At 37.2% G+C, this 25,194-nt stretch overlaps 1 protein-coding gene across 1 annotated transcript in view; it reads left to right on the forward strand.

Annotated features, from left to right (window-relative positions):
• WDR44 (WD repeat domain 44) overlaps window positions 1-7,070 on the forward strand; it is a 68,803-nt gene extending 61,733 nt beyond the window's left edge. The window contains exons 15-20 of the mRNA XM_010947416.3: window positions 880-1,071; window positions 1,277-1,378; window positions 1,591-1,706; window positions 2,694-2,821; window positions 3,211-3,345; window positions 6,011-7,070. Coding sequence (XP_010945718.1) covers window positions 880-1,071; window positions 1,277-1,378; window positions 1,591-1,706; window positions 2,694-2,821; window positions 3,211-3,345; window positions 6,011-6,105 — 768 coding nt within the window. The 3' untranslated portion in view covers window positions 6,106-7,070. The remainder of the gene's footprint in view (window positions 1-879; window positions 1,072-1,276; window positions 1,379-1,590; window positions 1,707-2,693; window positions 2,822-3,210; window positions 3,346-6,010) is intronic.
• The last annotated feature ends 18,124 nt before the right edge of the window (window positions 7,071-25,194 follow it).

Below are 25,194 nucleotides of genomic sequence, written 5' to 3' on the forward strand. Positions count from 1 at the left end.
TTCTCAGCCTTGCACTGTTGGCATTTTGGGTTGGATAATTCTTTGTTGTAGAGGGAGGGAAGGCTGTGCTGTGCATTATAGGAGGTTTAGCGGCATTCCTGGCCTCTACCCACTAGATGTCAGTAGCACCCCACCCTGTAAACTGTGACAATCAAAGATGTCTCCAGACATTGCTAGATGTCCTCTGTGGGATCAAATTGCCCCAAAAACTCTTGGTTTGAGGTTGCGAATTTAAATAGCGAAGTGATTATCTGCTGACAGGGTGTCAGAGTTCCAGAAACTGACTGGTTCAGTGGACTGACTGGCATTAGTTACTCCTTTATCCAGCTATTGCATGTATCCCAAGGAGGGTATGAGCAGATGTACCACTATAGGATAATGTTTCCCAAAGCATATTCCTTGAAAGGACTAGCCCAGCTAGATGTTCCTACCTGACCCCCTACCAAGCGCCCCCCTACACACAAAGTCTGTGTGTTTCCAATTAAGTTGAAAAATGCTGCATACTTTATCCCCTTTTTAGAGATTCAGAATGCATGTTAATTGATAATCCTGTTTAACTTTCTGTAACCCAGAATTTCTCAAACTTATTTGATCACAGAATCCTTCTCCTACACAATATACACTCCAACCCATTATCTGTTAACATGCATACCTCGGAAAAAAGCAGTTTAATGATTAGAATATAATTTCTCAGTATAAATGAATACTGAGGTTACTAATTGTTATTTTTAGTGAATGAAGTAATGCTTACTTTAATACTTTTTAAATGAAATCTACATATTTTAAACATTATTTCTGATAAGACTTAATGTATTTATTTGCTAATTCGTTTCTCTTAATGTGGTAAAGTGAAAGCTTTCTCTTTTGCCACATTTTTAGGATGACAGGTATTTTCTAAGTGGGTCATTGGATGGAAAGCTCCGCCTTTGGAACATACCTGACAAAAAAGTGGCTTTGTGGAATGAAGTAGATGGTCAAACAAAATTGATCACAGCTGCAAATTTCTGTCAGAATGGCAAATATGCAGTGATTGGAACATATGATGGCAGATGTATTTTCTATGATACAGAGGTAAATGGGTATCTTGTCTAAATTGCGCTTAAATACTTAGTAAAACACTTTTGTGGTTTGGGATAAGTTGATATAGCCTCTATGGGCTTTAACTGCCTTATCTATAAATTAGGACAAATAATACCATGTCTGTCTGTGAGTTGGCTTAGATAATCTTTGAGGTTCTTTCTAATTCTGATCTTTTTAAATTGTGATTTCTTTTTAGCATTTGAAATACCACACACAAATACATGTCCGATCCACCAGAGGGCGCAACAAGGTTGGAAGAAAAATTACTGGCATTGAGCCTTTACCTGGAGAAAATAAGGTACTAAGCTTTCAAAACCATCTCTCTCCACATTATATTAAGACTCCTGAAAGTTCTTTATATCTTGGCTAAGAATATATTTCCTTTCCTATGGAATACTGCTTTTTCTAGTTTTGAAGTATATTCTGTATGTGTGTAACACCCTTTTTTGGTTATACCTTAAAACAGATTAAAAGATGGTATTTTTAACTTTTCCTTTGATTTGTTTTTAGATACTGGTAACCTCAAATGACTCCAGAATCAGACTTTATGATCTTAGAGATTTGTCACTGTCCATGAAGTATAAGGGTTATGTCAACAGCAGCAGCCAGATCAAAGCAAGTTTCAGGTAAATCGGCAGTGAGAAATTCCCGAAAGAGATCAGAACATTTCTCCCTTGCTCCCATTTTTTCATTGAGATATGCCTTAGGTTTATATGGTGGTGTTAGTTTCTTTGCACTTGTGCAACTGGTATCTCGTATTATCAGTCATGCAAAACTTACCTTATCCACCTGTTGGGTAGATAACAGTTTGACTTGCTTCTACTCTGCAGATGAAGAAACAGAGACCAAAAAAATTAATTTGCCTAAAGTCACACTGGTAGTTGCAGAGCCAGGATTAGAAGACTCCCTGTTCCAGAATTTGTGATTTTGTACTTTTATGTAAGCTTTCTAAAAGGAGGTTTACCCCATCGCTACCCACCTTACCCATGGTTTTGATCCTTTTAGGAACAGAAGCTAATAAAGCATTTTGACACCCTAAAGTACAGTGTCCTATATTTACACCTTTGCATGTCGTTATTATTTGAACTCCTTTTTATTAGGGGGGTAGTAATTAGGTTTATTTATGTTTTTAATGGATGTACTGGGGATTGAACCCAGGACCTTGTGAATGCTAGCCATGCACTCTACCACTGAGCTATATACCTTCCCACATTATTTGAACTCTTAATTTGGGGTCTGCAGGCTCTTCTGAAATACCTACCTCTTCTCCTTTTATAGCCCTCTTTATTTCAGCCCTTTTCTTACTAGTTCTCCTTTCTTCTTGAATTACTCAGTAATTACCCCGTAATTTAATTGGTAAAGTATTCTACTTCTCTCTTAAGTAGGCATTCCTCCCAGTGTTAACCCAACAGCAGTTACCTAGAACTCTGATGGAAATTCTAGTGCCTCTGGCCCCACCATGTCAAACATACATGTTCAGAACCTCTGGAGTGAGACTAGGAGTCTGTATTGCAACAAAAATACCTAGGTGTTTTAAAGTAGGAAGCTCTGATAGAGGGAAACTTTAAAAACTCCACAACTTTGATTTTTTTTCCTTTCTTCCATAAATTTAGCCATGATTTTAGTTACCTCGTTAGTGGCTCAGAAGATAAGTATGTTTATATCTGGAGTACTTACCATGACTTAAGCAAGTTTACTTCAGTCAGGAGAGATCGTAATGACTTTTGGGAAGGTATTAAAGGTAAGTAAATGCCTACTTTTGTATGTCTTATAAATGAATAAAGTTAAAGTGGAGATGAACTATAAGTAAATGTATATAGGCATTATTGCAGAGAGAGAGTTTGGCAATTATAACTGCTTTTGATTTGTATTGGCTTTGTTTGATTCTTCTATACCAAGAAAGAACTTACACTTGTCTAAAATTTGAGAAGTCATGGAATCTCAGAACTTGTATATGGAGTTTTTTTTAGAAAATATTTTGGAATTTTAAATAGTTCTTATTTACTTATATGTTACTTTTTAGATATTTGCATATAATATACACTGTTATATTTTTTGCATATTTTATTTTTTTTCTTGATGTTTAGAATTAAATTTATTAGTTACCCTGAAGTAAATTTTTTTTCCCAGCACATAATGCAGTTGTTACATCAGCCATCTTTGCTCCAAATCCGAGTTTGATGTTGTCCTTGGATGTGCAGTCTGAAAAATCGGAAGGTAACGATAAAGGTGAAGATGTCGAAGTTTTGGATACCATGCCCTCTGGTAGGTACTTGTGTTTTATTTGTCCTACATTTTCTCTAGTTAGCATTTAATAGCCTCATTGACCTGTGAGTATTACGATTTTTTCATGAGTATGAAGACTATTTCTTGTTTACAACATAATAGTTGTCAGGTGTCCATTTCTGAACATTTTGGTAACATAGTTCTTGCAAGTTTTACTTTGTTTAAATTCACCTGCGAATTAAAACTGAAAATTTTGAAACTTCATAATTTTTTTTTTAATGAACAACTGTTCTCTCTGGAGAAACACAAAGAGGAAATAAATATAATTTATTATTTGTCTCTTCTACTGCACTGTGGTCTCTGTGAGGACAGACTTTGTGTTTTATTGTTGTAGTGCCAGTGCCTAGCACAGTGCTTACCTACATACAGTAGGTGCTTAATAAACATTTGCAGAATAAGTGAATTAAACCAAAATGAAAACAGTGTTCTTTTCTGCTTGCCACAAGTTTACAGCTTCTCATAGACAGCTGTTTTACAAGCCTATAATTTCTTGCCCTTTGCAGCATGTGTGTGCTTTGAGAATGAGCAGTACTTTCAGTTATATCAGATGTTCAGATTAGGAAGTGAAAAGAAACCATCAAGTAGTATTGAGTGCCAATTATATAAAACTGGTCCCTGTTAATTGTTAAGAGTCAGGTAATACCATGTAAATTTGGACCAGTTGTTAAGGAAAACAAGTTTGTATTATTAAAATCGATTGCAAAATAATTTATTAAATGTGTTTTCTCACTTTAGAGATTACAGCCAGGCCTTGTAGAGAGTTATAAAACCACAACAATAGATACAATGTACAAAGGGTGTGTGTAAAAATATTTGAATATTTAAAAGTTCTCAAGCATTTTTATCACATTTCACATCAAGTAATTTCCCTTGTGGTATTATTTGTACTCTACACTATACTAAATACACTATTTCTTCTGTCTGTGAAGAAAATTTTTGATAACAAAGATGAACTTCAGTCTAGCACTTCTTTTAATTACAAGATGTAAAAATAAACCAATTCAGAATTATTACACCTTTACTAAATGCCTATTTGGAAACATTTATTTTCATTTTCTTTTTTTTGTTTGTTTGTTTCTCAATCAAATACTGCTTCTCTCTTCTAACTTAAGTCATTTGATTGGATTTCTTTTTCTTTCCTTTTTCCCCAGTGATACCTTTTTACACTCTATACATTTCCCTTACATATTCCACAGAAAATTCTAGCTTTGCAAACCATTTGAGGAAAAATGAAAAGTACTTTTTTTTAAACTTCTCAAAAACCACCATATTAACAAGGTTCAGTTACTTCACTGGGTCCTTTTTAAAGAGGCACAAGTTTGGATCATACTCAGATTTGTGTTTGCTGTTTTTTACCTGTCTAGGTATACTCTTAAGAATAAACTCTTAATCTCAGGGTATGAGATCATAAGATATATCTGATTGCCCTCTCTCTCTCTATTCCTGACATATTTGGCAAATTAAGCTTCAATTTTCCTCATGTTTAAAATGGTGCTAATACCTCATTTACAAGGTTGTGATAAGAATTAAAGAAGACATGTATAAAGTGCCTAGCAAAATGCCTGGCATGTAAGAAACATCATCTTCATTATTATTGTACCTTATAAAGCGTTTCTATGTATATGGTGAATTGTTCTCTTCGCTAGCCTTTCTGATATCCCTCAGTTTCTTGCTTCTGCTGTGCAGCACTACTTTGAGATATACTGAAAGGGTAGTTTGGAATGTTCAAAGACTTAGGGTATATTTTTAGCAAATTTAAGTAAACCATTTTGGCCCACTCATCCTATACACAACTTTCCAGTCAAAGTTTGGATTATTTTCTTCCTTACTAATCAGTCCTTTTTTAAAAAATTTTCATTTATTTTATTTATGTTTTTTTTGTGTGTGGGGGGGGGTAATTAGGTTTTATTTATTTCTTTATTTCTGGAGGAAGTACTGGGGATTGAACCCAGGACTTTGTGTATGCTAGGCATGCACTCTACCACTGAGCTATACCCTCCCCCTCGGTCCTTCTTAAATCTACAGTTTTTACCTATGTATAATACTTGGTTAACACTGAATTTTGTTTGTTAAATGCTTTTGCTGGCAAATGTAAGAGGTAAGCGTTCCTGCCATTCAGCATAGCTACATGGCTCCTCAGCACAGACTGGAAAGACAAAGGTGCCCTCAGCATTCATAGAGCCATCATGTGTACTTCATTTCCTGGCAGTTTCAGTTTGTCTGCTCTGCCGTAAACCTTCCTGTCAACCCCGTTAATGAACCTGTTAGCAAAAGATTTGCCCAGTTGATCCCGTCCATCCTGCCAGCATCCAGTCCTGGGGCTGAATCACACGCTAGCCTCTTGCCACGAAATGAAGTATTAGACAACTTAGAGGATAAATCCAGGCATCCAGGCCCTGAGAGACTATAATCTTCCTACACCAGGGAAAGACCAGCTGACACAAGGTAAGTGGCAGTGAGCCTCAGAGAGGCGACGTACAGGAGGATGAGCGGATTACAGAAGCAAGTCAGGAAAGAGAGACTGAAAAGGCGGGGAGACATTCTTCTGCCCCAGAGGTGGACGGTCATGGGCATGTGTCATTTGTGGCAGCAGGCTTCATATTCCTTTAAAATCAACTAAAAACTTTTTTTTTATGCTTTTAAGGTATTATGAAGACAGATAACACAGAAGTTCTTCTTTCTGCTGACTTTACTGGAGCAATCAAAGTGTTTATTAACAAAAGGAAAAATGTATCTTAATTTGAAATGACATTTAAAGTAAATATATCAGTAAGTTTCTATACGTATCAGAACTGAAAAAAATATTATAGTGTTTCAGGCTAACATCCTTTTTTAATTTTTATTGGAAGTTGTTCAAATATAATATATTTTTTGAGAGGCAGTGTTAATGATCTAGTAAACCCTGGACTGACAGACTAGAAAGGAGTGTGGCTAGAATAACGTTGCCAAACATTAGGCTTTACATTTTGTTATGTTTGTGTTTTGTTATATAATTGTGAACATGCACAGGTTTCTGCATGAAAATATATTAATATATTAATCATATGTGTGTGCCTTTTGGTTACATGCACTAAATCTAACAGAGTTAAATTATTTCAGTGGCTCTTTTGGCCTCTTATGTGGGGGTGGTCCTTGTTTCTAGCTTAAATAATTTCTTTTGCACAAAATTTCATTTTTAAGAAAAGTGATATCTTTTGACTGAGTTATTGTTTTGAAAATGTTATATAGGTTTTCAGTAGGTCAACAACCATGTGTAAATGCTTTTTATAAATTTCTCAATTTGGGGGACGATCTTTTTTTTGTGTGGTCTAAATTGTGGACTTAAGATTCTTTTCTTTGTATGTGTATATATAATTTTTTTTTTGCCACACTGGAGCACAATGTTTCTATGTAAAAAAATTCTTTTCATTCTTTATCCATGAGCACCAGGCTTTGCTCACTTAAAAAAAAATTAAGCCGTGTTAAGGAATGAGTCTTCTTTTTTACAATAATGTAAAAATAAACTGTTTACATTTTTTTAAAGCATTGTAGTTTTAAAAATTAAGCTGTTTTGTTTTGTGTTGTTGAATTTGAAAGCCTTTGTAAATATTGATATAAAGTACCAATGAAATAACATCTGGGGTGAAGAACCCTGATCATGTTGTTGATGGTTAGCATATGTTTCTGAAAATTAAGTATGTATTATTAAAAGTTGGTCGCCAACACTTGTTAAACATGTGACTTTATTTTCAGTTGACTTCACTAAATTGAGTCTTGTTTTATAATTTGATTTTTAGCAAGCAGAAGACCAAATATTAGACCCCTGAATTATAATGCATTAGTTACATATCTTTAAAGAAAATCTCTAGTTCTAAAATGAACACTGCTAAGAGTTCATCTATATGCTTACAAGTTCTTTACTGCATGTTTTCAGTATGTAGGTGAGCAGCTGGGAAGTATCCTTGTTAATCATCATGGTGTTGGGGTGTCCTGGATTTTCTAGTTCACTGCATACTGTTTGCTTTGCTCTTACCCCTATGCAGCTGTCTTCCTCTTGCCAGTGCTGTGCTTTCTTCTCCCCTCTCTCACTCGCCTCTCCCCAGCTCTCTGCTTGCTCTTCTGTGCTCTACCTGATGTTGTTATGCCATTGGCTGTCTAACCAGTCATTTTCTTAGTTTCAGGGTGTGGATGGCAGTGTGATTGATGTCTTCAACTCTTTCAGGCTGCTTGGCTTTCACTGACCTCTGCCTGAGGACTTGTCTGCTGTGGTGCTTGATGTTTCAGTGGCTGATAATTGGGGTGTTGCCATATTCATATATTTCCTGATAGGTTTTTTTTTTCTTTTTGTTTTTGGTGTGTTTTTTTTTTTTTTTTTTTTTTTGCGGGGGTAAAATTAGGTTTATTTATTTATTTATTTTTAGAGGAGGTACTGGGGATTGAACCCAGGATCTCATGCATGCTAAGCATGTGCTCTAGTGCTTGAGCTATATCCTTCCTCCCCCCTTTCCTGATAGGTTTTATTTGGTTTCTTGAGCAGAAAGGCAAAAAATAGTTGGGATGCAAGCTGAAGAGAAGAATACTGACAATTCTAAGTTTATTTTTAAAATGTTTGCTGTCACTGTGTAAATACACTCTTCAAAGTGACAAGTTAGAAAGTGAGTGAAAAGGTAGCATTAAGATGGATACAGAGAAAAATCGAACAATATTCCTCCCTAAAATAAATATTAGAAACTCACTATGTTAAGTAGTATGTTATTACAGGAAGGAGCACAGATTTTAGAATTAGATAAACTTGGATTTGATTTCCTCTATTAATACCTTCCTTGGGTAAGTTATTCTGTATTAATTTCCATGTCCTTATCTGTAATACGAGAATGATTCTAAGTGAAATTGTAAAGATTTACTGAAAAATAGCGTGTATGTAAAGCCTGGTGCCTAGCCAGTAGGTGTACTCAACAACCGTAACATTTCTTACTGCCTCTCCTGAATCCCTGAGCCACTCCCCCTCAAAAAGTATGCAAGTATGTGGGAAGCACCTTCTAGATATTGAGATTTCATAGACGAATAGTATTTTAGACACTCATAGGGCACCAACATTTTTTTGCCTACTTGACACTTTTTAAAACTGCCACCATCTCCTATCACCTTTTCATAAAAGAGAGAACATTTTAATACTAAAAAAAGTCACTCAAAAAAAGTCAAACACAATCTTACCATCTTAGACCAACAGTCTATTAAAGTAGATAAATCTAACTTTTGAAAAAAGTAACCATATCCTTTTATTTTTCCTTTTTCCTTTGGTGAAAATTTCATTGTGGACTTGGTGTGGCTGCCTGAGAACCACTGTGCTAGATGAACAAGTTTAAAACTATATTTCATTAGAAGAGCTTTGAAGGGTCATATTGAACCTCCCCCCCCCCCCATCTTGTTTACCTTAAATGGAATTAAAATATGAGTGACTCAACATAACTTAGCATGCCTTTTTCTCTGGTCTTCAAATTATACAGCTGGGTAGTTGCTTTTTATTCTTTGAAATATGTGCTCACCATTAATATATCCATCCCCAAAAGTTCAATTTCAGTTGTATAGTTTTGAGAGTCAGAGGCCAGATCTCGTCACTGATATGAAAAAATTAAATTATCATAATATTTTTAAGTCCTTTATTTATTATGGGGATTCAGGGTAAAGACATGTTGGCATTTAATATTTCCCCATAAGTTTTCAAAGGAAAATCTTTCCCAGGTTCACTGGTTTCTAGCCTCCAGCCTTACTTCTTCACTAAGCAGCTGTTTATTGAATACCTACTATATACAGGCCATGGCTGGGACTGGAGAAGAATAAGGCAGCACCCCTGTGCCAGAAGAGCTCACAGTCTGGTGAAAATGGCCACAGAAACAAGTAAGAGACCTGGAAATATCTTCTGGCTGTGGCCCTAGAAATGGCCCTTCTCATCCTAACCCCTCTCTGTTCTACCCTTCCTAGTAACTCGTGGCAGCCCATTGATTCTCAGGCCAGTCTTTGTTCATCTACTATTACAAGCAGCAAGGATAATATGGGTAAAAGACCTTATATGTAAGCATAAGTGAAGCCAAGAAAATGAATCCCCACCATGCCAACATCTTCCTTGGTCTCTGGTTCCATCCTCCCAGCCTAGAATCATTGTCTTATTTCCCCTAAAATCTTAACTGTCTTCTGTTTTGAGCTAACTCCTCTTAACAGATCCCCTCCCCTCAACTGCTCTCCTGTTCCCTTCCGTTCTGAAGCTTAACCCATTTTGTTCTGTTTTGCTCTCTAGATTTGAGTCATCTAGTCTTCTGGGGAGCCCAGGTTCCCCCTGTTAACCACAGCCACTTGGCTGGTATAGATCCATGCACATGAAATACATTCAGGTCGGTACATCAGGGCCAGCGTGGAAGGTGGTGTGCAGATGAGGGGAGAGATCCACTGCAGATTCTCCAACAAATCAAATCCCATCAGTAGGTTATCTAGGGTGGTTCAAGCAGATAGAGTTTGCTTGTACATACAGCTACCTTGCTTTTCGTTTTTAAAAAAATTTTTTTGGAATAACTTTAGATTTACAGAAAAGTGGCAAAGGAAAAACAGAGTTCCCATATACTCTTTACCCAGCTTCCCCTAATGTTAATATCTTACATTACCATGGTACAGTCATCAAAACTAAGACACCCACTCTGGTGCAATACTATTAAGTAAACTCCAGGCTTTACTCACATTGCACCAGTTTTCCACTAGTGTCCTTTTTCAGTTACAAGATCCAATTCAGACTACCTTACTGCATTTAGGCAAATTGTGCTTTCTTAATTTAATAAACTTTTTATTTTAGAATAGCTTTAGATTTTCAGAAAAATTTACGAAAGAGTTCACATATTCCCTTTACCACTTTCTCCTGTTTTTAACATCTTACATTACAGTGGTACATTTTTCACGTTAAGGAACCAACATTGGTACGTTACTATTGACTAAACTCCACAGTTTATTCAGATTTCACCAGTTTTTGCCTAATGCCCTTTTTCTGTTCTGGGATCTCATCCAGAATGTGACATTGCATGTGCTCGTCCAGTCTCCTTAGGCTCTTCTTAGCCATGACAGTTTCTGATGCTTTCCACACTTTTGATGACCTCAACAGTTTTGAGGAGTACTGGTTAATTATTTTGTTTAATGTCCCTCAGTTTGGGTTTGTCTGGTATTTTTCTCATGATTCAACTGGGATTATGGACTTTGGGGAGAAAGACCACAGAGGTGAATTGCTTTTCATTACATCACATCAAGGATATATACTATCAGCATGACTGATCACCTGGCTGAGAAATGTTTGTCAGATTTCCACTATAAAGTTACTTTTTTTCTCCCTTTCCATAAATCTACTCTTTGGAAGTGAATCGCTAAGCACAGCCCAAACTCAAGGGGCAGGGAGGAGTTAAGGCCCACCTCCTTGAGGAGCAAGTATCTGTATAACTTAATTTGAAATTGCTGTGTATAAGAGATAAGTCTCTTCTTCCTCCTTTATTTATTCAACTATTTGTTTATATCAGCATGGACTTATGGATATTTATTTTATACTTTGAGTTATAATCCAATACTGCATTATTTTGTTCAACTTGTTCCAGCCTTAGCCATTGAGAGTTCTTTCAAGTTGGCTTCTGTGTCCCTTTGACTTTTTTTTTCTTGAATACGTCCTTAATTTCTATCGCTCCCAACATGCTCCAGGCTCATTTTGTATATTTCCTGTCCCAGCCCTATAGTCAGCCATTTGTCCAGGTTCCTTTTATTGGAGACTGGTTTTAGAAACCGAGATCTGGGTGGTAGGTGTACTGATTGCTACTAAGGTATTGTTTCTCTTATGCTCTCATAGCTGACAGAGCAAAAAAATATATGCATGTATATTTATCTCTGTATATATACATTTCTATAAACATTTCTATGTAACCATCTCTATTAAATCAGATGTGTGTCCTTACTGATGTGTCTGACTAATCCATTAACACATGGATTATTCTAGCTTCCTCTCTTGCTTATGAATAACCTCCTCCAACAGTGAGCCACTGGTTCCCACCATTGACTACCTACTTACTTATTTGTTCAATCCCAACATAACATATTCAGCAGTTTCAGAATTACTAACCCATACCCCCACAAGAAACACCTTTACCAACTATAATACAGATTTTACATACAGTCTTCTGTCTTTTATGTCATAATTTCTGGTCACAACATTGTTTTTCAAAGTTAATTAGGTCAGTGCCTTTTTTCTCCACTCACATTACATTTTAAAATATTAGATTCATTTAAATTATCTGTTCCTCTAGTAAAATCTACTGGGATTTGATGATGTACTTAGCCATACTTATTTAGTAAGTAAGCAGTGGCATTCTTTTGCAGACAGCTTTTCTTCTGCTGAAAAAGACATGGAGGTAGAGCCATTCTGATGGACACTGTAAAAATTAAGTACATCGGTCACTGGGACTCGTGCTTTGGCTCTTTGCAGCAGCTAACGTGACAGCCCCATAACTTGGTTGCAGTGAGCCTGCCTTAGTAGTTCTCTAGGGCTGCTATAACAAAATACCACAGACTGGGTGGCTTAAACAAAAACAATTTATTCTCTCACGGTCCTGGAGGCTGGAAGTCCAAGATCAAGATGCTGGCTGATTTGGCTGCTGAGAACTCTTTTCGTAGGCTTGAAGATGGCCGCCCTCTTGCTGCCTCTTCACAGGATTGTCCCTCTGTGCACATGTGCACCTGATGTCTCTGTGTGTTCTAATCTCTTCTCATAAGGACACCAGTCAGATTGGATTAAGTCAAATCACTTTAAGGCCTCATTTTCACTTAATCTCCTCTTTAAAGGCCTTATCTCCAAATATAGTCGCATTCTGAGGTACTAGAGGGTTAGGGCTTCAACATACGAATTTTGGGGCAACACAATTCAGTCCATTAACACTGCCCCTAACAGTCATTGTATTCAAAATAAATCTAAAAAGTGATTTTTAAAAAAACTGTAGTAACAGCAGGAAACAGGGAAATTGGAAATATTAAAATTAATTACGTAGCCTGTGGCTATGATTTTTTGGGCCCTGAGTTTAAGGTTATACATGAAATACATCTAAACCAGACAAGCTCAAAGATGAAGCAAACACAGCGTAGAATGGGCTGTGTAGACAGGGCTTGTGTGTGTGTGTGTGTGTGTGTGTGTGTGTGTGTGTAAAATGTTTAGACATAAACAGATACTTAAAATGTCTAAGATCAAAACTCATTCCTTCACATGCACCATTTAAAACTTTTAAACATGTTTACTGAGATATAATTCACATAATATCAAATTAACCCATTTAAAGTGTACAATTCAATGGTCTTAGTTATGTACCTGTCACCCCAAGAAGCCCTGCAATCACTTACCACTTCCGTTCACCCAGCCCCAGTCCCACTAATATACTTTCTATCTGGACACTTCATATAAATAGAATCATACAATATGTGCCCTTTCATCTCTGGCTTCTTTCACTTAGCTTAATACTTTCAAGGTTCATCCATGTTGTATCATATATCAATATTTAATTCCATTGCATTTCTAAATAGTATTCCATTGTACATTTTGTTTATACATTCATCAGTTTATTGACATTTACGTTGTTTCCCATCTTTGGCTATTATAAATGATGATCTGAACATTTATGTACAACTTTTTGTATGGTCATTTGTTTTAATTTCTCTTGGGTATATGGTAACTCTAATTTTTTGAGAAACTGCCAAACTGTTTTCTCTAGTGGCTGTACAATTTGCACATCTACAAGCAATGTATAACGGTTCCAATGTCTCCATATTATCATCAACACTTGTTATTGTCCATTTTTTAAATTATAGCCATCCTAGTTGTGAAAAGTCCATTGTCATTGTGGTTTTGATTTGCATTTCCCTAATTAAAAATGATGTTGGGCATCTTTTCATGTGCTTGCTCGCCATTTATATGTCTTATTTGGAAAAAGGCCTATTCAAACCTTTTGCCCTTTTTTTGTTATTTTTCTTTTGGTTATTGAGTTGTAAGAGTATTTTATATATTCTGGATATAAATCAGATACATGATATATCTGACAGATGATTTATCAGATACATGATTTGCAGGTATTTTCTCCAATTCTTTATGTTATGTTTTCACATTCTTGATGTGTCCTTTGAAGCACATATCTTTTAAATTTGGGTGTATCTATTTTTTCTTTGGTCATTTTTGCTTTTGGTGTTACATGTAACAAACCATTGTCTAACAAATCCAAGGTCACAGAGATTTACTCCTAAGTTTTCTTCCAAAAGTCTTAATAGTTTTAGCTCTTAAATTTAGGTCTATGATCCATTTTAAGTTAATTTTTATATATGGTGTATGGAAGGAGTTCAACTTTATTCTTTTGCACGTGGGTATCCAGTATTCCAACCACCATTTCTTGATAAGATTATTTTTTCCCCATTGAATTGTCTTGGCATCCTTGTCAAAAATCACTTGACCATAATGTAAGGGTTTATTTCTCGACTTACAGTCCTATCCACTGATCTCTGTGCCTATCCATATACCAATACCAAATCATCTTGATTACAGCACCTGTATAATAACTTTTGAAATTGGGAACCCTGAGTCCTCCATCTTTGTTCTTTTCAAAATTGTTTCAGCTATCCTGGGTCACTTGCATTTCCACATGAATTTTAGGATCAGCTTGTCAATTTCTGCAAAAACTGTTATAATTTAGTAGGAAAATTCATCCTAATTTCTCTGTTAAAATACATTTTTTGATGTACTTTTGAAGAGCTTATTTGAATTATTAAAATTTGAAAAGTCTGTGAGAACCAAATTTGAAGCAGCTGGTTGAGGCTAAAACAACACAGGAAAAACTTCAAGGCAAATGCTTTTCAAATAATCACCTGAGTTGCCTCGAAACATCTGTAATATGCTTTGGATCTCAGAAATTCATGAAGGAATTACAATTATTATTTCAATCATTTTATTGCATGTTTTCTGAGTTCCTACTCCATGAGTAACTATAAAAAATAAAAGATAATAAGGTATTGCCCTTTCCTTGAAAGTTCACATCAGAACACCCTTCATTAATAGAAAGCTTTTCCCACTATTAAAACTTGTTAATAAAGCCTCTTCAGATTAGTACAAGAGCATAACCAACAGGAAGATCTGTTACACATCTATTCAATTTCTAGTTTTGTGAGAAACCTAAATCTATAGCTTTTTGCCAAATCCTATAAAGAAACCATGACTTAAAGATAAAGTAAAATGCAATCCTCAGAGAAGCATTCATGAGAAACAGAGTTGGGTTATATATGCTGATTGCTGGCTGGGACTAATAGCAATGCTTAGGCGGTAGAGAGGATTTGGTTGCTAGCATACCTGATCTATAAGCTGACACAAATTCATAAGAAGTCATTTTTAATTTAAAATATTATTTATTTTACTTTAATATTTGTTCATTGTAGAAAACTTGACACATACCAAAAAGTATAAGAAATAGTCACCCATAATACTGTAATTCAGAGATAACCGATATTAATATTTTAGAGTATTTAACTATTTTTATGCATATATTTTTAAGAGCTTATATAATTATACAAGATAACTTGAATAATATTCATCAGCTATACATGGGTAGTTTCCATGTTTTTTCCTGGTGCATAAATGTTCCATCATATGGACACAGTTTAAGCAATCTATGGAACACTCAGGTTGTAACTGTATTTTATTACTATGAATAACAATGGGAGATATAGAGGCAAACATCTTCGTCAGAAGTTCTGATTATTGACTTAAGATGATAAATCCGTAAAATGAAAGAATAAAGCGTGAGCTCCTAAAGCTAAGCAGTATCATAGATTGTAAAAATCTGCAGAAGAATTGGGAGCCCCAGTTTTTAGTCCTGGTTCTGGTGGCCTTGTGACTTCAGGAAAGTTAAGTAATTTTCTGAGAGCCTAACAAAATGAAGTATTTAGATTAAGACTCCTTCTAACTCAGATGGTCCATATGCCTGGTCTGCATTCCTTCAGAGGCAGTGTAGCTAAGAACTTACTTTCTTGTTTGCTCAGCAGATATCTTGAGGACCTGTGATATGCAAGGCACTCGCAGTTTATGTCCCCAGCAAAGTCCTAGCCATTTGAAGTCTGTTGAAGTCAACCCGGGGAGCTCACTTCCAGAGATGGGATTCCTGGCAAAAGAATTGACTGGCAGGAAAAAGGAGGGTGGGTGACAGAGTTGGTCGCCTTTCCCCACATATCTATAGGGCCAGCCTCCCCATGCAGGTGTATCAACTCTGCCTTTATTATACTTCCAGAGCTTCATTTGTTTAGGTCTCTACCCTGGGAAGGGATAACTAGTTAAGCTGGTATCAGTTAATTTTGCTTATCACTTGGCATAAACTAATAGTTGAATATAAAGAAAAATAGGGCACTGGAAAAATGTTGAAAGGTACCAGGAAGGAAGAAGGAAGCAGATATGGGAGATACGAAGACTCCAAAACAAACTCTGTGGGCCTCACATTTTTGTCTGGGGTATTCCAAGCTGTGTTTCTGTTAGAGGCCATACCAAGGTTACTTACATCTAGTATATGGAATGTTAGACTAGGTTGATGATAGTAAAATTGGTGGCTCACAGCCCAATCCCAACAATAACCAAAACTACCAGAGGGGAACACTAGAGCATCCCTAAGTGCTACACTGCAGTAAATTTCAGCTGCTCCTGGAGCTGGCTGTATTGGGCGCATGGCAACTAGGAACCCCAGTAAAGCCAGGGCCATCACCTGTCTCACCCAACTGCCAGGACAGGTCAGGCTTTGTGTTAATATCCTTATGTTCACACTGCTATAACTTGTGACCTGTGGCACCAGAAAGACATAATCTTGAGTTCTACCCCTAGAATTTCTAATTACAACTGACCATGCCCCAAATCAGTATATTGACAAGCACCTTCCCTGGCAGTCTTTTTCCCGAACACATTGATCAGCTGGATCAGTAAATATTGTCTTCTAGGTACTCAACATTTAAAATATCGCCATGCATACTATTCATTATCTGGATAAGAAGACCAAAAGCGTAACTTAAAATTGCTAGAACAAAAGCCCTTAGATTTTCACTATCCCTAGTTGGGGAGAGTGGGAAGGAATATTGAAGCAGATGGCAGATGGCTGTACTTTGCCTCCCCTGGAAACAGACCAAACAGAGGGAACCAAAAAGCAAGAATATTAATCTGCTGAGCCCCTAAACAAATTTCACATATAGTTTTAGTGACCCATGAAACTAACCTAAGCTATTTACAAAGCAAAGTGTTTTGTAAAGCAGGGCAAGCCAGAACTGAACCTATTTTCCAAAAATGTTGAATATTAGTGAAACTTAATAATAGCCAAAGAGAATTTAAATTGAATCTCACTCTGGTAAGTCAGAGTCCATAATCAGTAGCGTCTTCTAAAAGGTGAGTTTTGGATGAGGCAAAAAGACAAGACTTTATGAAGCTCTGTGTGTGGCAAGTGTGACCCCCTAAGTATGAGGTGGAGGGAGTGCAGACAAACTGCAGAGGCAGCAACAGCTGGAACAGACACTGGTGGCAGTGGAAGTGGAAGGTGGTGGAAAAGCCTTAAAACCCCCTGAGAATCAAGTTGAAATAGATACAGAAGACAGGAGAGAATCATTCCACTTTATTGTTATTATGGATTGATCCATAGAATGTATATGAAAGTTGATCACAGGGCTTGCAAGTATGAGGTGTTCAACAAATGTTCACTCTGAATTGAGTCTGCTGCAGCACAGAGTACAAGGTGAAAAAGGCTAGAGTAATAGAAGAGAGATTGGGAATTATGTGTGACTTCATTGGCTCTATTTTTGCCCTGACATGAGCATTTGCTAAATCAAAGGAATAAACCATTAGAGGCTGGGTTCGGTCAGCCAAGCTTTTATGCATCTCTGTTAGGGAAAGGATTTATTTTAAGCTTATAAATATAAACAGTTACATGAAAGCATTTCGGTCTCATGCATTAGTGTCAAGAACAGAACATTTTGTTTCTCCTTTTTCAAGGCCCTCTCCCTTCAGTCTGACGGGGCAGCACTTCCCAAACTGTGCTCTGGTTGGTTGGTCCACCTTCCTCAGAAGCACCTGGGAGCTTGTTAAATATGCAGACTCCTGGGTCACACTGAATCAGAATCTCAGGGAGAAGGGAGACAGGAATCGATTTTTCACAACTTTCTAGGAGATTGTTTTGCACCCTCAAGTTTAAAAGTCCCTGAGCTAGGAATGGAAGTTCAAGCAGCTAACTCACTTGGGCAAGGCCAAGAGGCAGTCAAGTATGGCCATAGGTTTGCCCAAGGCCAACAACCAATGGTGGGTGTGCTGGTAAATGTTTTAATTAACAATTGGCTCTCCACATTGTAAAATGACTATAACTTAATAAAAAAAAGTTTTTAAAAAACAAAAAAAAATTGACTCTCCAAAAGAAAGCCTCAATTTGTAGCATTTACCATTTCCATCACGTAAATACTCTCCCCATAGGCAATTTCAAGCTACCAGTGTGACATCACCTAATGTGGACTTGAAAAGAGACACACAGTGGTCCACTTTTATATGGTATTCCCACCATGCAGATATAATTGATGTAAATCATCTCAAGATCAAAAATAATAGTGAAAGGTAGGAAAACAATTAGGGACTGATAAGCTTTTGAGTATTTCCTTTGTTTTTTTTAATAATTTATCTTATTTTAATTTTAACTATGACTGGCTAACAAATGGCTTGCAAATTTAATGATCGGCTCTCGCAGGTATTATAAGCTGGCACCAGCACACCATTGCCTGCAAGCATTCCTGAAAGACACATGACCCTCCTTTGGCCTGTGGACTAATCATGGCACACGAGCATCCCAAGAAAATCTGCCATCTGCCCAGTGAGGAGAGAGCAAGGTTTCAGGAGAGTAGGGGAGGGGAAGGGCTGTTTAGAGATTAATTTTGCCAGTAACCAACATCCATGAATAACCATTGGTTTGTTCACTCTGGGACCTGTGTGGCCACACAGAACCCACCAGACAGCCACTTTAGCCTCATTCAGAGACCTGCCCCAGAGCCCGCACTAAGCAAAAAGGGTATGTGTATATGCCTGCCACCCACAGGCTGACTGTCCTCTGCATCTTGTTCTCTAGCCCAGGATTTCCTGAGTGTCAGGCACAGACAACCTGCATCAGGTCAAGGGAGGGGAGGAAGTATGCTTAGAATGCAGAGTCTAGGGCCCACCCCAGACCTAAATCAGAATCACAGGGAGCCAGTCCCTGGAATTTGCATATTTACAAACTCACCAAGCAATTCTGATAAGCGCTAACAGTTTAGAACCCCTGGGTTGGAGTAGCTGTTGTTAAAGATAGGTACACATATCCCTGAGGGTACATGAAGACTTTCCAAGGCATATATAGGCACAGATGGTTTTAAAGGAATCAATTTCCAGATCTTCCACTTCCATACTTTCTCAGATTTCCTAAAATCCTGCCTGAGAAAGAGGCAACCTGCAGAATCTCCTTTTCTGCCTCCTCTTTCATATCACCTATATCTCCCTTTACAGACCAAAAAAAAAAAAATCATAATTATCCATCCCAAAACGACTATGGGGATTGGTCCCAGGGTGTAAAAACCTCCACAGAAACAAACAGAAGGATGATTCAAAATACTGGTGTTGGGGCTGAGAACATGAATGACTGCAATAACAGGATAGCATATCTTCTTTTTTTTTAATTGAAGTACAGTCAGTTACAATGTGTCAATTTCTGGTGTACAGCACAATGTCCCAGTCATGCATATATATACGTATATTTGTTTTCATACTCTTTTTCATTAAAAGTTATTATAAGATATTGAATATAGTTCCCTGTGCTATACAAAAGAAACTAGTTTTTTAATCTATTTTTATATATAGTGGCTAACATTTGTAAATCTCAAACTCCCGAATTTATCCCTTCCCACCCCCTTTCCCCAGTAACCATAAGATTGTTTACTGTTTACGAGTCTGTTTCTGTTCTGTAGATGAGTTCATAGTGTCCTTTTTTTCTTTTTTCTTTAGATTCCACATATGAGTGATATCATATGGTATTTTTCTTTCTCTTTCTGGCTTACTTCACTTACAACGACGATCTCTAAGTCCATCCATGTTGCTGCAAATGACATTATTTTATTATTTTTTATGACCAAGTAGTATTTCATTGTATAAATATACCACATCTTCTTTATCCAGTCATCTGTTGATGGACATTTAGGCTGTTTCCATGTCTTGGCTATTGTAAATAGTGCTGCTATGAACACTGGGGTGCATGTATCTTTTCAAATTAAGATTCCCTCTGGATATATACTCAGAAGTGGGATTGCTGGATCATATGGTAAGTCTATTTTTAACTTTTTGAGGAATCTCCATACTGTTTTCCATAATGGCTGCACCAAACTACATTCCCACCAGCAGTGTGGGAGGGTACCCTTTTCTCCACACCCTCTCCAGCATTTGTTGTTCATGGACTTTTTAATGATGGCCATTCTGACTGGTGTTTAGCGATACCTCATTGCAGTTTTGATTTGCATTTCTCTGATAATTAGTGATATCAATGGGCTGTTTTTTAATAGAAAAATTTTCAAAGATTTCTTTGAAATGATAGTGTGTACCAGGAGTAGAGTGTGTTCTGACTCTGTCATTACTTTTATGACTTTGGACAAGTAGCTTCCCCTCCTCCCTGGGTTTCATTACCCCTATCTGCAAAATAAGACATTGACCAAAAAGATATTTCAAGTCTTTCCAGCTCTAACTGGTGATTTCACCTTTCACCTACTTGTTTTTATTTTCCCATTAGCAATCTGTTTTCAGGCCATTGTGTAATTTCAGCTCACGTCCACTAGAGGGCAGCCAGAGAAAGGAGATGAAGCTCAAAACAGTTCGTATTCTTTAGTCAGTCTGGGCCCCTCCCCCCAAAAAAGTTGGCAGAAGAAATGATGTTATATGGACAAAAATGAAATTGGGATTTCTGCTGGTTTTATTTCTCTTAGCCATTGTGCTATATTACACGAAGAAATTATGACAGGGGCATTTAACATAATTTTCTTTTCATTCAATATAAGGAAAATAAGTACATATTTTCCTTGTCTAGACTCTCTATGCCCAGCTAAGAAATTTAATCTTTACTAATCAGTCTTCAAGCCCACCCCTTCCCCATTCTTTTTACTGGAGATTTTCAATAAAGACTTTTGATTAGGAACCTTCATTGATTTCTATTTGCTTACCACAAAAAAAAATCTATACTCTGGACAAGTTTCTGATCAACTTTGTTTCCCATCACTCCCCAGAAATTAGATCACACATAGTTCCTTGAAGAAATGACTGATTTCAGGGCTGGGCTGGGTAGGCACAAGATGAGCCTGGAATGTATTGTTATGCCTGAAATTAGGGAAGTGTTCAAAATAGATGATGGGGGTATGTCACAAGGACAGGAACAAGCTTGAAAGGGCCATAAACCAAATGTATGACAAATTGAGAAACAAAATAATTAAAGTACAGTAATGAAATAGCAAACATTGAAACAATAGAATGCCATGGGCCCATACCAATAACAGATAAATAAATATAAACACATACATACATATATACATACAAAAGTGGAAGGAAAGGGAGGGATCTTGTTTACAATAGAGTGCAACTGGTGAAAGCAAAGAAGTGCCTGAGTTGCAAAATATTGGTCAGACAAGAATCATCAATGGCTTTTTTTTTTGGTTTTAAACATTTTTTTATTGAGTTATAGTCATTTTACAATGTGTCAAATAGAATCATCAATGGCTTTTGATTAGGAGTAGGGTATTTACATGTCTTAAAGTATTACCCCTGCAGATTGCTTGCTAATTGCATAGTAAAAAAAAAAAAGTTAACTAACTGTACAATGAAGAAATGGACAACACCTTGACCAAGGGATCCAATTAACATCACCAGTGAGGCACAAATGGACAGTGTGTGCCTCCAGATATGAGATTCTGAGAAGGACCTGGCATCGCCTATGTAGTATTTCAGTTGAGAATGCATCACCTGAATCTAATAATGTGGAAATGTCAAACAAACCCCAAATAAGGAACGTTCTATTGAAAAAGTAAAGAGGAGGGTGAGGACTGTATTGCTTGAAAATGTCAATGTCATAAAAGACAAAGTCTATGGTATTGTTTCCAGATTAAAGAGACATGACAATTAAATATATACCTGATACTAGACTGGAACCTGTATGGGGGAAATGCTATAAAGGACATTGTTGGGTCAATTGACAAAATTGAAATATCATGGTCGATCACATAAAATTGTGTCAATATTAAATTTCCTGAAGTTGGTAACTGTACTGCGGTCATGTAAAAGAATATCCCTAGTCTTATGAAATACACAGTGAAATATTTAGGGGTAATGGCTCATAAATTATGTAACTTATTCTCAAATGGTTCAGAAAAGAATATGAATATGTATACAGAGAGAGAGAAAGAGCATATGAAAATGAGCTATAATAGTAATCAGGGGTATTCTCTGTGCCATTCTTTTTCTTGCAACTTTTCTGTAATTTTGAAATTATTTCTAAATTTACAAGCTTACAATAAAAAATGTAGTTGCAAATCCTGATCATGCCCCTTATAGAGGCATAGATATATCTCTATGACCCGAGGCCATATATATCACTCTTCAGCAGAGGCAGTTACCAATCATTGAGCACTTACCACAGGTCAATGTGGGAAGCATTTTACCTGCATTATCTCAGCCCTTGAAACAATACTTCAGGAGAGGCTTTATCCTGCTTGTATGATGAGGAAACTAAAGCTCAGAGAAGTTAAGTAACTTGCCAAAGATCACCTAGTAATTAAGTGGTTGCGTTGAGATTCGAACCCAGGTCTGATACTAATACCTCATTTCCAAAGAAGATAATAGTACTTAGTCATTTTTTTCTTTTTACATAGCAATAATTATATTCTAAAACATTTTAAAATTAATTTATTTAACAGTGTGATCGTTTCTTTTCTGTCTTCCCCCACTGATCACAAGGACAGAGATCATTGCCTATTTTGTTTAATGATATGTTCTCAAGCATCTGGAATAATGTCTGGCACATAGCAGGTGCTCAGTAATGTTTTCAAAGTAGACTTATGCCCTTGAAGTGTTGAGAGGATTAAATAGGATGATGTGAATAACACTTTCGATATATTTTGCTGTAACTTTTAAATGAGCTTGTCACTTTTGAGCAGGGGCCCTATCAGTTCTATCAAAGCTTTGAGATTGACGAATCTCTCCTCACAGAACTAAGGTGGGGAGGCCTCTGTGTTGCAAGTTTGTAGACAGAAAACAGCCAGGCCAAAGGGCATATTCTGCTTACATCTACAAAACACCTGAAAGGCACTAAATTAATGGAAAATTTTTCATAACTTAGGACAGAATTTTAAAATATGGGTAGTTTCCAATCTTTTCAATGCCTGGACCCTGGCAAGGAAACCCTTCTTTTCCCAAGGGAGATAGATTTTCCATGTCATTGGAAATGAAAATGTGATGGTAATATCTCCATTCTAGGAGCCCAAGAGAAGCTAAAAAATGTTGAGGGATTGGTCTTGGTAGAAACTCAAGACCAGATCAAGTAACATTGAGGTTTCAGACATATTTTTAGTATATTGTGCTGGCCCCACTTTAAGGAGGAAATAAAAATGAGAAAAAAATATGTCAGCCAAACAAAGGTAGTCTGTGATTTTCATGAAAATAGTGTCTGGGTTTGCTAACCACTTAATCCCCGCCCCTAGCCCCGTGCCTGGCACGTAGTAGGTACTCAGGAAATGTTTGTAAACTGATGAACCATCAGGTTTTGCCACAGTAACAACCCCCCAGATCCTAGATACAACAGCAAAGCTTTATCTCTTGTTCATGGCTGGCTGTGGGTCTACTAAGATTGGCTAGCCTGGCCTCTTAGGTTCAGATCTGCTCCTCGAACCAGTACCCACACCAAACAGAAGCAGCTACCTGTACATGGTCATCTTTTTAGTGGATGGCAGAAGTACAAGAAGGAAGCAAAAATAGTAGATGCCTCTTAAAGGCTCTGCTCAGAACTGATACACTATCACTTTGGCCATGAATATGCGCCAAATGGAACCATTGGTCAAAATCGGTCACATGCTCAAACCAAAGTAGATAGAATGAGGAAATAGACTCCACCTCCTCTACTGGATGGGACGTATTGCAGAGTTGCGTGGTAAAGGGTTTAGGTGTATAATTCTATCATAGGGAGGAGGAAGAGCTGAGAATAATGATCCAGTATTCTAGACACTTGTCCACACACAGAGCAGAGTTAAGGTGGCTGTGGAGGCCTGTTTATTTATTCTGATTATAATTATTCATGCATTTGTGCTTATTTAACTAAGACCTATCTCTTGCACTGAATAAGAGCTCCTTCAGGGCTGGGATAGTGTCAAGTTGGGTTCCTCATTGGAATCCCAGCATCTAGAACAGTGCCTGCTATGTAGTAGATGCTTAAAAATGTCATTGAAATAATGGATGAATAAATGGATAATGAATAATGTTCCATTAGAGTTTTTACATGACCCACGCCTTTTTCTAGAATACCAGAGTGTTTCACAGTTCTGTCAGAAATGGCCCTGCAATCACTTCAGAGAACAGAGGTTACTTAAGATTTGGAAGAAAATATTACAAAAGGACAAAGGTTTGTTTAAAAAATTCTAGAAGAGGAACCTCCAAGCTGAAATTTAGGTCTGACTCTGCAATCCCAGAATGTATCTGGAAAGTTTTGATGAGAAACGTGTCCCTCCGAGTAAAGTCGAACAGAGATAACATGTTAGCCAGTCTTGCATAAAAAACTTCAGGACATAAACCAAGTAGGCAAAGGAGAAAAAGTCCTTGCACAAGCTTTCAGGGGAAAAAAGAAATCATTACTGCCCATTTACTTAGTCATGCTGAATAAATCTTCAGTTGTTAAATAAAATGGGCCTTATTCTCAGTTAACCCCCCGGGGCTCCCTGCACAGTCAGACAGAGATGTTCTGTGAAGAGCCTAATTGTCCAGATACAGGGGGAAATCGAATGCCTACCTAACAGAGAAGCAAACGTTCGCCCTTCTGTACGTCCCACCTTTTCCCACAGAAATATCCCACAGCAGAGGCATATGAATGCTGTAAGCATAAAATTTCACTGACGTCTTGGATTGTACTTTAAAAATCCATGCAACTTTTGCTTTTTACTCCACAATATATCGAAGTTCGTTGTCATATAAAAATGCCATTTAAAATTACTCATTATCTAGTCAAATGGACCCTCGAGGAAGATGCAGCTTGTTGCTTTACATAAGACTCCTTCTCCATCCCGGCCGGCTCTTAGGGCTCACCAATCTCTGCTTGAGAAACAGGCCTTTTTATCCCTGTGCTGAAGCTGTTAACCAGATTATAATATTCAGATCTGCCTAGCTAGACTTTGCCACCTGAAACAGGAGTCAGCCCCAAAAGGAAAGCCAGAAGGGAATCCAAAGCAAGTGAAAACCAAAGGATCAGAATCAACAGAAGTGAGATGTTACTCCAGGGGGGCTTGGGACATTTCTCTAGGAGCTGTTGTGAATGGTATTGAAAGACGCAGTGAGCGCTTTTGCTGTTCTGACCCATGGCCTAATTTAAGATGTCACTCTAAAATCTTCCAAGTCCCTGCCTCCACAGACATCCGCAGTGTATTTGCACAATAGTGCAAATGGAAGTGTGTCTGCCTGGTGGCGTATAGGTTGTCCAATAAGATTAGAGAAGAGGCTCCTTTATATGATTACAAGAGTAATTCTCACTCATT

Source organism: Camelus bactrianus, chromosome X (assembly GCF_048773025.1).
Source record: "Camelus bactrianus isolate YW-2024 breed Bactrian camel chromosome X, ASM4877302v1, whole genome shotgun sequence".
Lineage (NCBI taxonomy): Eukaryota > Metazoa > Chordata > Mammalia > Artiodactyla > Camelidae > Camelus > Camelus bactrianus.